This window comes from Pristis pectinata, chromosome 4 (genome assembly GCF_009764475.1).
Source record: "Pristis pectinata isolate sPriPec2 chromosome 4, sPriPec2.1.pri, whole genome shotgun sequence".
Taxonomy (NCBI): Eukaryota; Metazoa; Chordata; class Chondrichthyes; order Rhinopristiformes; family Pristidae; genus Pristis; species Pristis pectinata.
In genome coordinates, this window is record NC_067408.1 from 29,293,222 (window position 1) to 29,310,982 (window position 17,761).

Sequence of the window (17,761 nt, forward strand, 5' to 3'; positions counted from 1 at the left end):
AACAACCATGCTTTGAAATAATTAGAAATACGAGATTATTGTGTAACAGAACAATTATATATACCAAAAGCATTTAAAAATAAACACAGAAATAAAAATAAGATTGTGATAGTGAGTTTATCCAGTCAACAGTTGGCCCAATCAGACATTATTCCGAGTGATCTGATTTTGAAATGGAAACCATAGGATGATTACAATCAGCCCCAGTGTACCTGGGGTAAGGAAATGCCAGTGGCCAAAACAATTACTCCCAAATTTTAATTCAGTCAAAGTGCATGCATAGACACGTGTATAAATGAGAACGACATTTAAGAAACCCAAAGTTATTGCCACAGTCACTAGAAAACTGCGGGAGTGTCTACAATGCACTACTCAATTATTAAGTGATTAGTTAACATTATGTGAATTGGCTGTAGGATCAGGAGTTTAAGTGGGGAGTGGAGGAAGTCAAATGTTTAATTCTGATGGCAAGCATTTCAAGAACCAAATCAATCAGTTGTGATAACCACACTAAAAAATACAAGGCACTAAAGAACAGTAACCAGAGAGTAGAACTGACATCATGAAAGAGGAATAATGGAGGGAAAAGATTTTTTTTCCAAAAGCAAAAGATCATACCTAAAGGTGGAAAGACCTTTCAGTGAAGCAGTTATCGAATCAGACTCGCCTAGAAAGCGTTGCCTATGACCAAAATTAAGGTAACGACGGCATAACATAGGTTGTGGGTCTTCTTCAAGTGGGTGGTTAGTCAGTCTGCCTGCCTGTGGTGAGAGTTGTGCCTCTCCCAATTCATGCTCATATTCATCCTGCCATGATTTAAATGCAGGAACAGGATCTACACAAAGAACAAAAGAAAAGTTGGCAATTATACAAATTTCACACTACTGTAAAAGGTTTAGTAAAAAACCAAGTCAACAGCTCCTCTAACACAAGAATTAGAAGTTCCAACAAAAATATACTAGTCTATTTCATTAAATGTCTAAACAATCATTCCACAACTTGGTTTATACCCTAAATATTACCACGGAAAAAAAAATCATGTTTATTCTACCTTACCTGCAAGTCTACAGCCGAGGTGCACAACATAGTGCCTATGTGCCAAATCCAGACTATGGAATGATTCCATCCAGTCTGCTTCAACAAGCTAAAAAAAAAACTCTGCTTCTCTACCCACACTTACCTACAGCAGCAACTTGATTCCTTTAAGCAGTATGTTATGCGTCATGGTCTATGATGGACTGTATGGAATTTATTTTGTTTACCAGTACAGGAGACTCTACAACTATAATCCTGAATCAGATGAAACATTATAATGTTGCATGACAATAAAAAGTGAGGAGAATTTTGAAACCTGGGAGGCTGACAGCTAGAGAAGGATTAACTTTTCTTTAAAAACAATTAAGTACATTTAAATCAACAATATTTAATTAACTTAATTCAAAAAATGCAAATTATCTGAAACTTTCCTATCACTGTCAAAGTGGTTCTTCTCTTCATGGAAATGAATAAGCCACTGATCTTAAGGCTAACCTGACATAGTTTCAGAGTACAGATTTCCCAGAGCAACTACTGAGAAACTGCAGGAAAGCTAGCAATAAGCCAAAAGGGCTCAGGAGCACAAATGGAATTACTGCAACCAGGACATCTGAAGCAATTCAGGATCTGTGCTTTTCAAGTGGCCCTCAGATTGTCAATCTGGCCCTACAAAAAATGTATCACTGGTCCATGGGCTAGGGAGAGCAGTGTCAAAGAAATACTCTTTAAAACAAAAACAATTGATTCCCATTTAGTCTGGCTAATCTTCCAATAAAATTCAGAGATTTCTATAATTACTGTATTCCTTCTACCAATTTTTAAGAAATCTAGAGTAGGAGATCTCCAAGTATTATTTGATTCATTGCTTAAGACACTATATCATCATTGCTACATTGCAGCAGCAGAAGAATGAATTCAGAATACAGAACCCCCATCCAAACCATTAATCTAAAAATTCCTTGTGCTTAGAAACTACTACACATTTTCAGTATCTGATGACATTGTTTTAGGCATTTTCAACTCCACCTCCTCCCCCCTCCCCCCCCCCCCAAAAAAACAGGATCATTCTTTCCATTTTGAATCTATTAGCTCTTTCTGAAGCTTCATCATCTGGAAAACCCCACAATTCCAGAATAAATATTTTCAGCCTCTGGATTTCAAACAAAAAACAGAAATCTGGGCTAATATCAATTGCCACCACTTTGGTTCAGACCAGTAATGCTGCACAGAATGGTGACACATGATCTGTACAGATCAGCTACTCAAATGGATAAATTTAGAACCTTCAGAAAAATAAAATGATCACCTGTGGTGATGCAGTCACACAAGTCAGTGCACAAACATTGGGAACAGCAGGTTTAACTGCTTGTGATTTAGTCATGCCAGTATGAGGTGCTTCCAGGTACATGGTATTATTTTTTACATTTGGAAGGGAAAATCATCAGAACTCTGCTACTTTCATGAACTTGCAACTAGTCCACTTAGACCATTATAAAGAATCATCTGGGAAAAAGTAACCAATTCCTTCTGCCAGAATGGGAACAAAGTGATCCAGACTATTAAAACACTTTCTAAAGTTTGTAAGTACTCAAAATCAATTTTAAGTAGCACAGCACTTTGTATTTTTACAATGTGGTTGTTTTATGATTTTTTAAAATTATTAAAAAAAACCACTTTTGAGTAACTTTTAAGGGAAGGTGCGGGAAAGATAGTTTGATCACTCTCAGATTTCCTTCCAAATACATAGCTTGATGAAAATTACTGAAACTAATAGTTATATAAGAGCCCAATTTTAGCAAATGATTTTCAGCTCCAGTATTTCAATAGCAATTTTCCATCCCGACTTCAATCCTGTCCACCAGTGTAGATCTGAGCCGCCCATGTTAATTGTGACTGTGTACTACATGAACCAAAATTCAAATGAAGGAAAAAATTGCTATTTATGTACAAGGGGTAGACAACTTGATCAAAAGCTGACAGCAACAATGAACGGGGTAAATCTTGAAAAGAGAAGGTAAAATTTACGCTGTAAAGTAAAACAGCATTGTCGTTCAGAAAAGTACAATGCTGGATGAGACTAAAATCCACTACACACCAGAACAGGACCTTTGGATGGAGATTCTTCTTCAGGTTCAACTCCAAACACCTTTAGATCATATTTAGACAGAAATATCTATATAGCTTTAAGGGATTCTGACAGAGCTGCCATTTTTTGCCAATCTTCTCATAGACAGAAACATCATGTGGCACTTTTCAAAGAAGAACAGTGGGAGTTTTCCCATTGTCCTGATCAAATTTTTATCCCTCTACCAGCAACACTAATTGATTAGTTGTACCAAAGCTGTCTCCTAGATCTTAAGAGTGTGAAAATTAAACAGCTTTTTTAAAAAAATTGTGACAACTGTGTGGTATCTTGGGACCTCAGAATTGTGAAGTGAACTCCATAGAGAGGAGCACTTTCCTGCTTTTTAATGTCTAAGTTGGTGACAAACCAGTGGAGTAAACGAGGCCAGGTTTAAATTCAGTACTGAAGGTAACAAAGTTTCTGTTTAAATAGAAATGCAAAATGTCACAAGGCATTTTTACAAATGGAGAGATAAAACAAAGGAATGGTCAAAGTTTTTGGAAAAAAAAATAAACCCAAGCAGTGGAGCTCGGGTGTGAAGTTTTTGAAAAAAAAAATAAACCCATGCAGTGGAGCTCGGGTGTACTCTGTTTTAAGGGACAATATTTCTTTGATTCTTCCCTCTGCAATTTATTCTCTACCGAACTTCAGAGCTGTAACTTAATATTTCAACCACCATCACATATGATCGCAACCAATTTTGATTTTAATATCAACAATTTTAAGTCCAACCAATATTATTTAAGAAATAGTTTTCTGATACATGCAACTCATTTTTAGCCATAAATTTAACTTAATTAAAATACAAAAACCAAAAATTCAGATACGTTCAAACAGAGGAGCAAAGCAATGACTGTTGCCTTTGAGAGCAACTCTTCAGCTCCTGACAGGTTCACAGAAACGGCACCTCCTTGGGACAGTTTTACCAAATTCACATACAGATGACCCCTTCATTATGGCTGTTCAGGTCACGCAAATTCGCCTTTACAAAATTCATAAATCAGTACTCAAAAATTTGATACATGGAATAAAATTGTGGAGGGAAATAAATAAACAAAATGGGATAGAAACAACAAATTGTGTCAATTTTTATTTTTAGTCACTCACTACTGTGGGGTAATAAGGTTTAGACATGATGTCACCGCATTGATTGGATTGGCAGTCACAGCCTGGTCAGTCCTTTGCCACACCCTCTCCAGTCCAAGGAGGGCGAACAGATGTCTTAGTGCAGCACTGCCCCAATCGGAGAGGGATTTTCTGACGCGCTGCATTATGGGGAGCCGCAGTAGCCATGAATAATACCTTGGCCTTTACTCCACTTCCACTAAGTCACCATACTTTAACCCATTACCCCCAAGCTTCTTCTGCGCTACAGTTCCATGAACACCGACCCTCAAATCCCATCCCTTTCTCTGATATCACCACTTGCTAAACCCTTTCCTAATCCATGAGCCTTGCACATCAGAGAAAATGTCTCACAGATAAAGAGCATGGCAGCGCTGCACTTAGAGACATCTGTTCATGTTCTCAGACTGGAGAGGGCATGGCAAAGGAGGGACTCGGCTGTGACTGCCATCCCAATCAATGCAGTGACTCATATCCAAATCCTATTGTTACACAGTACTGAGTGACTAACAATACAAATTGACAAAATGTTATATCTTTTGTCCGAGCCTTGTTCCACCCCTGTCCAATGTTGGCCTCAGCCATTAAATTTAGACAGTGGATAATTTGTCATTGCCAATAAAATGGTTTAATGAAAGAAAAACTTCTTGTATGCACATTTTTCTGCTTACAACATGGGATTCAATGGGGAAAAGGGGGTTTGTGTTACAGAAAATAGCAATACGGACAGTTTTCTAGGGCTGCAACCCCTCTGTATCACAGGAGTCACCTGTACAGTTAGCAAAATATCAACAATGAAAAAAATTTAAAATATGAATATTAAGCCTTGTAATTTAATGTGATAGTTCTCACTTTCCTTCCATTCCCTTCCACCTACCCCACAAATCCTGTTTGACAAAATTATTTACTGGCATTTTTGCAGCCATTGAAAGCTCCTTGCTTTTATCACACAAGAACATAACATTTTTTCCAATCATGGAACACTAAGAGAGGTTTCAAAAGGGAAAGCTATAAATAGGTTTTTCAGTTTCATGTACAGACTATCTTTTTGATTAATTTTACCAGTAATACATCCCCAGAGAAGACATGACGTTTCTGACATGTAACTAAAATACATATATTCTGCAAAATTAATAGTCACTTGTGTGCATCATATTACAAGCTAAAATCTTGATTCCAAAAAAATGAGTTCCCTGATCACTAGATACAAGAATATTTTCATTTTAATGTGAAATTTAGTGAGAACAAACTAATTAAGTTTACAGTTGGAAACGTGTGCCATTTGTGCCTTTTGTTGAATGCTTAGTATAATTTATATTAATTTAAAATACTAAATTAACTTTAAGTATTTTGCAGTTGTCAAAAGTGTCAATCATTTCATCCCAAAGAAGCAGCAGCATTCTAAAGGGAAGATGAGGCCACCGTGGCTGAAAAAGGAAGTCAAAGACAGCATAAAAGCAAAAGGGCATACAATATTGCAAAAATTAGCAGGAAGCTAGAGGATTGGGAAGCTTTTAAAAACTAACAGAGGCAACTAAAAAAAGCAATAAGGGGAGAAAAGATAAACTATGAAGGTAAGCTAGCCAACAATATAAAAGAGAACACCAAATGTTTTTTCAGATATATAAAGAGTAAAAGAGAGGCAAGAGTGGACATTGGACCGCTGGAAAATGACACTGGAGTAGTAATGGGGAACAAAGAAATGGCGGATGAACTGAATAAGTATTTTGCGTCAGTCTTCACTGTGGAAGACACCAGCAACATGCCAGAAATTCGAGAGAGTTGGGGGCAGGTGTGAGTGTAGTCACTATTGCTAAGGAGAATGTGCTTGGGAAGTTGAAAGGTCTGAAGGTGGTTAAGTCATCTGGACTGGATGGACTACACCCCAGAATTCTGAAAGAGGTAGCTGAAGAGATTGAGGCATCAGAGTGATCTTTCAAGAATCACAAGAGTTAGGAATGGTTCCAGAGTACTGGGGGAAAAAAAAAAACACAGAAGTCACCCCACTTTTTAAGAAGGGAAGGAAGCTAAAGACAGGAAATCATAGACTGGTTAGCCTGATTTCAGTGGTTGGTAAGATTTTAGAGTCCATTATTAAGAATCAGGTTTCGGGAAGCACAGGATAAAATAGGCCGAAGTCAACATGGTTTCCTTAAGGGAAGATCTTGCCTAACAAATCTGTTGGAATTCTTGGAGGAAGTAACAGGCAGGATAGACAAAGGAGAGTCACTAGATGTTGTTTACCTGGATTTTCAGAAGGCCTTTTTCAAGATGTCACACACAAGATTGCTAAACAAGATAGGAGCCCACGGTATTACAGGAAAGGTACTAGCATGGATAGAAGATTGGCTGACTGGCAGAAGACAAAGAGTGGGAATAAAGGTGGCCTTTTCTGGTTGGCTGCCGGTGACTAGTGGTGTTCCACAGGGGTCAGTGTTTTGTTGGGTCCGCTACTTTTCACGTTATATGTTAATGATCTGAATGACGGTGAAGGTGTCCTAGTGCAAGATTTCCTAAAGGTTAATTTGCAGGTCGAGTCAGTAGTCAGGAAGACAAATGCAATGCTAGCATTCAGTTAGAGAGGACTAGAATATAAAAGCAAGGATGTAATGTTGAGGCTTTATAAAGGTGTTGGTCAGACCAATTTAGAGTATTTGTCAGCAGTTTTGGGTCTCATACAAGATATCTTTATTAGTCACATGTACATCGAAACACACAGTGAAATGCATTCTTTTTTTTGCGTTGAGTGTTCTGGGGACAGCCCGCAGGTGTCACCACGTTTCCAGCGCCAACATAGTATGCCCACAATTTCCTAACCCGTACGTCTTTGGAATATGGGAGGAAACCGGAGCACCTGGAGGAAACCCATGCAGACATAGGGAGAACATACAAATTCCTCACAGTGGCCGGAATTGAACCCAGGTCGCTGGCACTGTAATAGCGTTACGCTAACCGCTACACTACCGTGCCTGCCTCTACACTACTGTGTAGGAAGGATGTGCTGGTGTTGGAGAGGGTCCAGAGGAGGTTTACGAGAATGATCCCGGGAATTAAAGGGTTAACATATGAGGAGCGTTTGATGGCTCTTGGCTTGTATTTGCTGAAGTTTATAAGGATTGGTGGGGGGGGGGGGGGGGGGGGGGGGGTGGAATCTCATAGAAATCTACCGAATAGTGAAAGCCCCGGCTAAAGTGGATATGGAGAGGATATTTCCAGTAGTGGGAGAGTCTGGGACCAGAGGCCTCAGAATAAAAGGACATCCCTTTAGAAAAGAGATGAGGAGGAATTTCTTTAGCCAGCCAGAGAGTGGTGAATCTGTGGAATTCATTGCTACAGATGGCTGTGGAGGCCAAGTCATTGTATATTTAAAGCGGAGGTTGATAGGTTCTTGATTAGTAAGGGTGTCAAAGGTTATGGGGAGAAGTCAGGAGAATAGGGTTGAGCCATGATCAAATGGCAGAGCAGACTCGATGGGCCATGTCTTGTGGTCTAATCAGGCTTCGTAATAAAACCTTAACATCCCAGGGCCCAGAACTTTTTTTTAAAATAACATCAGTTTTCATTTTGTGCTCTTCAACACTTCAATCCCTACAAGCCTGGGCTTTCCTTTTCCCAAAACATTGACTCTTTATGAATAGTTTCATTAGTGCTGCCACATATTGCATATTCCCTTCCTTTTCCCACATCACTTCTAATCACAATTAAAGCTGCACAATTGTGGTAACACCACAATCAAATTCGGTCCATAAAATCCTACTTGCATTATCTTTGACCTAGCCTTTCTGCAATCCAGAGTTGGGAGGAATTTCGGAATTACTATGGAGAGTACACTCACCAAACCCAGCACAGAATTGGTTCATATCTGGCATATTACCAAATTGTCTGGTCCGTTAAATCATTACCTTTACTTGTTAAGCCACCAGTAAAGCAAAACAAAAACGATATCCATGTAGAGCAATTATCTGCAATGAATACAGTCGATGACCTAAATTATAGGCTTGCATAAAAATGGTGCATAAACAAAAAAAATCAAATATACACAAACTAGAAACAGTTTTTGATCCGTGACTATTCCAAGTAGTGTATAATTTTAGGAAGATTAAAATATTAGTTCAGTGCACGTGAAGATCACAGAACACCTTCAATTGTGATACTTACATAACGAATTATGCAGCTCACCTGTTTTCAAAGGGTTAAAAATTAGTTTCAAAAAGCTTCCATTTCCCATGATTATTTATTTTAACTAGCCAAATCAACTAGAATTCCTATTTCTAAATGCTGGTTGATTGAATGCAGATTGATGCCAAAGCATACTTACCATCCCCATCTCTTTGAAGATGCATTGTTTTGAAATCAATGAAGGGAAAAGTGATTGTACATGGCGCTAATAGAATAAAAAAAATGGCAAAAATACCAGTGTGAGCAGCAAGCAGAGACAGAAACCCCATAAAGCACAAAGTAAAACAGAAAATAATCAAATTTTTTTCCACTACCCAAGTCAAAACAGCATTTGCTTTTGTGGTAAACATACACCATAAATTAATGTAAGCAGACCAAGTAGTTTATGGAGATCAACATATAGATTTACATTAATACAATTCACTCCAGATTGATTGCAACTTGCATTATTTAGTCTTACATTGTTCAGTTTTCTCTAGGACATGGACCACATAAAACGTAAAATTCTTCATTTACATTCATTACTTTTACCTTATCTGAAAGCCACAAGGCCATTGAAAATAAAAATCTTCATTTCCCCACTGGAATTGCATTTATTGCCAAGAATGCAGATCCTCTCTCATAGCACAATCAACACTGATCAAAATGGTTGCTAAATATACCTTTACATTTTAATGATGACCAGCTTCACATCCCTCCAGGAAGACATTAGGACTTCCTCAGAGCAGTATCAAAAAGTTTAAAGCAGTGTTACTTTCCCTACACCAATCACCAAGGCTCAAAACACCTTCTTACAGCACTACAGCAAACATTTCTTTAAAGAGGATACATAGAAGATTGAACTGGTATTACCAGGCTCTGAATGAATGCATAACTCATAAAATTTTCATTTTGTTTCAAAAATATTTTGACTTGTCAGTGACTACTTTATTCATGGCTTATTTGTAACAACTTGCAATTATATAATGTGTTTATCAGAATCAGGTTTATTACCACTGACTTGTATGTTGTGAAATTTGTTGTTTTGCAGCAACAAAAACAAGGCATCAAGGAGCTGAATGTCCAGAAAGGAAAATGAACTTAATGAAAGAGTGTTGAGGGAGGAGGCCCAAGCAGGGCTGAAACCTAGACCACGTATCCAAAGAGGTAGACATGGCTTGGACACATGCAACTTCCCCGAGCTACATCTTTGATTTCGAGAAAGTGAGAGGTGTTGAAGGAGAAACTGTTCAATGTAAGAATAAGTTCAGGCAGGCGAATTAGTGTCGTGATGGAAGAGGACTGATTAAGCCTCCGAGAAGAAATAAAGGGCCCTCAGGCCCTCCTGGTGTGGGACAGTTGTAGAGGGATTGCACATTCATGATAAAGATGAGTCAACTAGGACAAAACTGGAAAAAGCAGAGGGCACAAGCCTCCTTTACCTTGGGCAGGGGCTCAGTGCCAGTCTCTTGGCAGGGACTACATTGCTATCCACCACCTTGTTGTGTGTATCCATCCATGAGCTCCAAGGGTGGACCTGCCTCTTGGTCTGGACTACCGCTACAGTGCGGTGTCACCATCAACCCTCCTTCCTTCAAGAGGATTGCCACTCGGCTCGCATGGACCAACATGCAGACAGGTATATCCCCCATTGTTACACTGAACAGTGCAGTATGTTTTCAGTTTCAAAGAGCTGGCCCAAACCAATTGGACTTGACCTTAAGGACTTTATTTTTACAATACCCAAGCTGAAGTCAACACTGTTGGATCCCATCAGGCTTGGGTCAAATAACCAGGATCAACCATCCCTTCTGTAATGAAGGCCACAAATCCTTTGGCTTATTACTTGTTGTATCTGCACATTTACTTTCTGCATTGAATAAACCAGCAAGCCAAGATACCTTTGTTCACCAACATTTCCCAGTTTCCCATGTTATAAAAAGGCATTTTTTCTATTCTTCCTATGAAAGTGAATAACTTCAATTTTCTATGACTGAAAGATATTACAGAGATAAAAAACAGTCTGAAAATATGGGTGAGAATTTAAAATAGAAGTGTTGTCAGACAGGGAGACGATGTAGGTCAGACATCAATGAGCAATGGCCGAGTGGTACTTGATGCATATTAGAATATGGATGAACTCAAATTTACAGAGTTTGCAATGCAAGAGGTTTGATGGTAGAATATTGGAATAGCTAAGTACTGAGCTAACAAAAGGCATAGATGAAAGCTTCAAATGAGCCAAGACTGGGGAGGAGACAGATAATGTTACCAAGGCGAACCTCGGCAGCTTTGGTGCTTGAGAGGATCTTGTGTCAGAAGTTCAACTCCAAGATCGTCAACAGTCTAGTTCTGCCTTGGGTATGACTAGGACAGGGAAGGAGTGAAGTAGTAAGTGGCTAGGGAATGTAATTTCTTCAGGGATCAAAGTCAATGAATTTATGTTCTCAATTCATAATGCTGAATGGGAAGAAATTTCTACTCATCTAATACCATATGTCAGATCAGCAGCATTACAACTACAGGTGTTGTTGGCAATGTATACCCACCTGCCACTGACATGCATGAAACCAGATGTGATTTTGGAAGACACTGTCAATGCACGATAAATAAATTATAAAAGGATGGCATCAAGAATAACGGGCCACTCCATAAGGAATGATGTCATTGCAGACAATCCTCTGGCTATGCTAGTGGGACTGTGGAACAGCCCCCCTAGCATAGCCAGAGAATTGTGGAACAGGGCCCCATTTGGACAAAAGAATTGTAGTTGGAGAATTGTGTATTCAAAAATGTTAGTGGCTGCAAGCAGTTTGAAAAGGATAAAGAGCAAAAGCTAACAAAAACAAAAGCTAACAAAAATCAGTTATATTTGTAACCTTAATAAAGGTTGTGTGCTGTAGCAGAGTCAAAAACCAAAATAAAAGTTCCAATGTGGAATTGATCAGCACAACTTTAGAAGCAACACTTTCAGGATCTTTGGATTGAAAAATTTTGGAAATAACATAGTACAAACAGAAACAAAGTTTCTTGATTGACTTGTGCCCAAGTAATTATGTAAAAGGATTTTAATTTCAAATTACTATGGTCAGTGGCAAAGAAACATTGTTCACCTATGACCCTCACTGAGACAGAGGTAGAAAACTGCCCACAAAACATCTGTAAATTCTACAGAGCAGAATTTGTCTATTTCAATGCCACTTGGAATGAGCACTTTCTACAAAAGCTCTGCAATGTCCAGAGCAGGACAAGCTGGTCAGGCGATCCGACTGAAGAACTTCCAAAAAAAACCCAGCAAAATAAGCACTTTTTTTTAAAAGAACAGAAGTGTAAAGCACATATCATTCATTGTAGAGAAGGAAAAACAAAGAATGATACATACACACAGGGTTAAAGAAAAGTGTAATTGCTTTTCAGACCTAGAGAGATTACAAGGCAGTAACTATGATTTTAAATGTTGGTGACACAGTTTCTCCTGACCAAATAAGACTTAGATTTTTTTTAAACATTAGCCCTTACAACAAAAATGACATACATAGTTGAATTTCACAGATTGTAATTAAATCCATCAACAAAGGCTGCAGCAGTGCTCTTTAGAGGTGCTGGATATTACAAAGTAACTTCTAGACTTCCAGTTTTAAATACACGTGCTTTATTTTGAAGTGCAGTTCAGTTACTACTATATTTTTACAGAATAATGAAATGCAGCACCTAAAGCCTTACTACCACACAATCCATATCCTTAACCCATGAAAAATGATCTTGAATAAAGATTAACCACAATATTAATGTTACAGTAAAACTAAAGATTGCTCCATATATTTCCCTCCTCTCAAAAATATAACCACACAGCTAGGAGAATTTTTTAAAAAAATATAATGGCAAAACTCTTTTTAAAGTTCCTTCCCACCTGAAAAGGTGCCTGTAGAAATTAGTCCTCAACTTAAATGAAACAGAATTTTTGGAAGTGTACAACAATCAGATGCAACAATATATGTCAAGTTAACACAAAAGACTAAACCAAGCACCAAGTTCCATCCATTTAACTAAGTTTTTCAACAATACACTGATCAAGCACATCAGGTTTCCACCAAAAGCTTGTAGCTACTCAACATGAATGGAAATTTCTCAATGAGTGATCATACAGTAAATAATACCAATTTGCATCCTTTAATATTGTGGATTTTTTTGTAGAATACTTACTGATGTGGCTCATTTCTCATGACTGGTTAATAATTCCCTGCTGAGCACAGAAACTCAACAAACAGCCACAAGAATGAATAATGATTAGGAAACAATTTCACCCAACTTTTGTTAAGAAAGGGAAGGAATGATAGCAACACACAGGTTATTCTGATTTACCTTCTAACAGATATTACTGGATTAATATAAACAATTCTGGTCATTGTGATAAAGATCTAGTCTGTGTAAAATTAAGTATTCGAAAGCTAATTTTCACAAGTGAACAAATCTACATGAAATTTCTTCCACCAGTTTACACCGCTTCAACTTTGAATTCAAGATTGACTTTCCATTACATGGATCTCACCTAAACACCATCTTCCCAATAAAACAACTGCTTCTTAAGCAAGTCCAGTGCCTTGGTTTCAGTTCCTATTTCTCTCCCACCAATTACAGCCGTGCTTGTATACAAAAATTTTGTTTGTTCTAAATTGAAATTTCATTACAACCATAAACTATTCTCTATTGGCTCGGCTTCACACATCAGAAAGCATTCTTTTTCTCAGTGAAGTACCAAAATACCTCATACTGGGGCCTCTCATTTCAAGGGCAGAAAACATAGGCTTACCTAGGTGATTCTCAAACCATATATAACAAGTAGCCCCATTCTGCTTCATTATGTTGCAAGGATCAGATTTATATTAATCCAGTAACACATTAAAAGGCAAATCAGAATAATTTACACGTCTTAAAAATTCAACAAACCACTATGCACAGCAACATTCTGCTTGTTTTACTGTGACTAACAATGCCACAATAGATCTTGTTCTCCTTCAGCTTCCTCAGAAGCAAATTTCAGTCCACCCAAATAACATGCACATTCTAATTTCACCTTCAACTACACTTTTCTCTTTATTAATCCAAGTGCTTTAAAATATCTTTTCTTCCCATTTCAGAATAAGGTTTTGGATATAACTTAGATGTTTCAATTTTAAAAAGGGAAACTAAGGACAGGTTCTTTGAAAACTGTACCATACTACTGCTCCAAGTAGGAGAGAGTGCTCAAGATTGAGGACAAAACTAATTTATACTGCATATTTGAGGGGCAAGTCAGCATTTGCACTAAAAATAATCTCTCCATTGAAAAAAAACAGCAGTTTGACAAACATTTCAAAACATTTCTCAGATTGAGCAACTTTAATACATTTAACACCAATGATGTCACAGAAAGAACACAAGGGAGGAACTCCAAACAATATCCCTCAAACTGGGCCATCAATCAATACAATCATAGCTGGAGACTCAAGAGACTGCAATTACGGGAATCAGGATCAAAAAAGTGCTAGAGGAACTCAACGAGTCAAGCAGCAGCTGTGGGGAAAATGAATTGTCGATGTTTGGGGTTGAGACCTTGTATCAGAACTGAGAAGGGAAAGGGAAGATAGCCGGCGAGGAGAGGCGAGACTGGAACCAATAGGTGGATAGGTGGACCAAGGAGGGGTGAAGAACGACAAGGCAATTGGAGCCAGATAGGGGAGGGAGAGGGTGAAGGTGGAGACAGTGGCTGGAGGTTGATAAACAGGAACAAAGACTACATGTTAGAATCTGATAAGCAAGGAAGGTGATAATAGGAACCATCAGGGGAAAGATGAAGGGCAGATGGAACCAGATAGGGGAAGTTATCCGGTGGGTGAAATGTGTGGGGAGTGGGTGGATGGAACCAGGAAGCCTGGGGTTAAAAATGGGTAATCGAGGGCTAGAAGTGGATTGGAAGGAGAGAGAGGGGAACACAGGGGGCAAGGGTTACCCATATTTAGAAAAATCAATGTTCATACCATTGGGTTGTAGACTACCCAGGTGGAATACGAAGTGATGTTCTACTAGTTTACATTTGGCCTCACCCTGGCGGTGGAGAAGGCAGAGGATGAATAGATCAGTGTGGGAATGGGAAGGGGAGTTAAAATGGCATACAACCAGGAGCTTGGGATGACCACTGCAGACAGAGCACAGGCACTCTGCAGGTCTGTGTCTGGTCTCAATGTAGAGGAAGCCACATTGGGAGCACCAAATGCAGGAGAGTAGTTTGGAGAAGGTGCATGTGAATCTCTGCCGAGAAAGACTGTTTAGGTCCCTGTAAGGTGGTGAGAGGAGATGCAAGAACAAGTGTTGCACCTCCTGCAGTTGCAGGGGAAAGTGCCAGGGACCAGGGAGGGTGGGTGGGGAGGAATGAGTGGACTAGGGAGTCCTGGAAGGAGTGGTCCCTGCAGAAGGCAGAAAAAGGATGGGGAGAGGAAGACGTGGCTAGCGGCGGTATCTCATTGCAAATGGCAGAAATGCCGAAGGATGATGAGCTGGACATGGAGGCTAGTAGGGTGAAAGGCGAGGACTAGGAAAACTTTCTCCATTCTGTTTGGAGTAAAAGCAGAAATCTGAGAGGTCTCCATCAACCTCCGTAGAAGGGAAACCATTTTTCCTGTAAAAGGAGGACATTTCAAATGTCCTGGAAGGAAAGGCCTCACCTTGAGAGCAGATGTGGCAGAGACAGAGAAACTGGCAGAAAGGGATGGCATCCTTACAAGGGACAGGATGGAAAAGGGTGTAGTCTAGGTAGCTATGGGAGTCTGAGAGTTTATAGTAAATGTCAGTGGATAGTTTGTCTCCCAAGATGGAGACAGAGATCCAGAAAAGAAGTTTTACAAATGGTCCAGGTGAATTTGAGTGCAGCGTGGAAATTAGTAGCAAAGGTGATAAAATTGACAAGTTTCACAAGGATGCTTCAAGCAGCATCAATGCAGTTGATGCAAGGAAGAAAGAGTTGGGGTGTGGTACCAGAAAAGGTTTGGAACAAGGACTGTTCCACGTAGCCAATGAAAAGACAAGCGTAGCTAGGGCCCATGCAAATGCCCATGGCTACACTTTTGATTTTTAGGAAGCAAGAGTCAAAAGAGAAGTTGGTCGGGGTAAAATGTTCTGGCAGAGAGTGTTGGAAGAGTGGAACTGGTTCATTCTTTGTTGCAGAAAGCAGAGGGCTTTAAGGCCTTCCTGATAGGAAATGGAAGTGTACAAAGACTGGACTTCCATAATGAAAATGAGGCAGTGGGGGTCAGGGAACTGGAATTTGTCAAAATGATAGAGGGCATGCGAGGTGTTCCAGATGTAGTTGAGAAAATTCCAAGGATACATAGCTGATTCTTCTCTGCCAAGTCACAACCTTTCCCCCATCTCTTGACCTCCAATGAGTTCATAAGTTGACAAATTGATCTCCAGCTTTAATATATTTGAGGACTGGGCACCATTAGCCCCGAGGATAGAGAATTCAAACCCTTGAAGTACTTTTTCACTTCAATCCTCATCATACTTCTGTACCACCAGTTCCGGACTCTCCAGCGAAGAGAAATAGCGTCTCAGCGGACTTGACGGGGTAGATGCTAAGAATTTGATACACTTCAATGATATCATCTCATTCTTTAAATTCCAAACAGAAAAAGCTTCATTGAAACTCAACCCCTCCCAATAGGACAGTCATCTTGTCCCACAATTCATTACTTCATTGTTGTACTTCCTCCAAATATACACTTGGTTAAAGAAGTGAAAACTGTACAAAGCACAAGGTACCACCAATGCCTTATATAATTGCAACTTGATTTCCTTATTCTTAAACTACAACTCTTGCAATAAAGATCAACACATCTATGCTAACTTTCTGATGTGTACAAGGGTAGAAAAACAATTCTAAACAAAAATCAATTTTCCCTACAAGTGGTTAATTTCACTTTTATACACATACTTCTATCTCCTAACATCTTAGGGATTTGTATTTCCTCTATGTCCTCACAGCATAGAGTTATATCCAGCATGCAGCAAATTTGAATAAACTGCAGTTCTCAGATTTAATTGATATAGTGAATGGCTTAGTCCCTTGCAGCATTTTACTAGCCATACTGAAAATTGCCTGAATATTCCTGTTACTTTTGGTGGTTAACCAACCCTCAACCCCTGCTCACGTAGCACTCTTAAACTCAAGATTCTCAATCTTGTTTAACAATCTATTGTGTGGGATCTTACAAAATTCCAAATGTACAACAACTATTGCTTCCACTTCAATACTCTGCAAATTTCACATTCAAGAACCCAAGATGTCAAAAATAACTTTTTTGATAAAATCAGGTTGACTGCCAAGAATATCCAATAATTGTATTTTTAATTACACCAACTAGATTAGGATATCCAAATTGCTCCTTGCTCTTCAAATAGTACCTCAGAACATCAAATATCTACCTGCTATTGAGATCTCTGCAACCAGAGTATATAATTGCTGTTCTAATGATTCAGTGTACAAATTTGATTTAGTAAATGCCGTAAGTTCAATTAGAAAGATCTTTGTGACTTCGTTCAATTTTGCAAAACTGATCTGCCCAAAACTTCAATTGTGTAATACGTTAAGCACGTGCGAATGAAAATTGTTTATCCACTGGAGTGAGGTACAACGATCACTACTTCAACATTGGTTCGTGTCACTCAGCAAAATTTAACCATACACTTCCAGGCAAAAGTAATTGTGCCACAATTGCCACATCAGGAGTGCAGAGAAAGATACTGATCCCTGCACAATATTCTGTAACACTGCATGCTATCTTAATTACATTGTCTTTCCAGTGCAGTGCTGGACTAGAATCCACACTTCCCAATCACTGCCCAAGCTCCAATCCAACCTCACAAATGAGAGTCTCCAATGAGAGACAGACCACTAATCTGTCACTCAAACAACCCAACCCCTCTCCAGAGCATTAATTCTGCCCAAGCACCTCCCCCACCAGACTCTAAACATCCAAAATCTGCTCCTGATCCCAATCAATTCTTCACCCTACCAATTCCCTGCCCACCATGAAATACCAATCCCCATCATAATCCTAGATTCCCCTTCCTTACACCATCCAACACAACCCCTCCTCAATGCACACATCCGAAGCATCACAAACACTGGTCCATCCATCACCTCCCCCACAGAAGAAAAACCTTTGACTGCATTTTGTCATGCAAAGCCTATTCCATCATGCCAGATACCTTGACCTTCATAGGCAACAGAATAACTGAGCACAGGGATCTCACTCAACACAGACACCAGCTCCTCAGCAT

At 39.2% G+C, this 17,761-nt stretch overlaps 1 protein-coding gene across 5 annotated transcripts in view; it reads right to left on the reverse strand.

Annotated features, from left to right (window-relative positions):
• Positions 1-17,761, reverse strand: part of LOC127569266 (protein FAM13B-like) — a 91,551-nt gene that overhangs the window by 24,292 nt on the left and 49,498 nt on the right. For 4 of the 5 annotated variants that reach the window (XM_052013739.1, XM_052013737.1, XM_052013741.1 and 1 more), the window contains 2 exons: positions 8,604-8,669; positions 619-835 (listed from right to left, as the gene is read on the reverse strand). In XM_052013739.1, coding sequence (XP_051869699.1) covers positions 619-835; positions 8,604-8,669 — 283 coding nt within the window. The remainder of the gene's footprint in view (positions 1-618; positions 836-8,603; positions 8,670-17,761) is intronic. The other variant, XM_052013740.1, reaches the window with a different exon arrangement.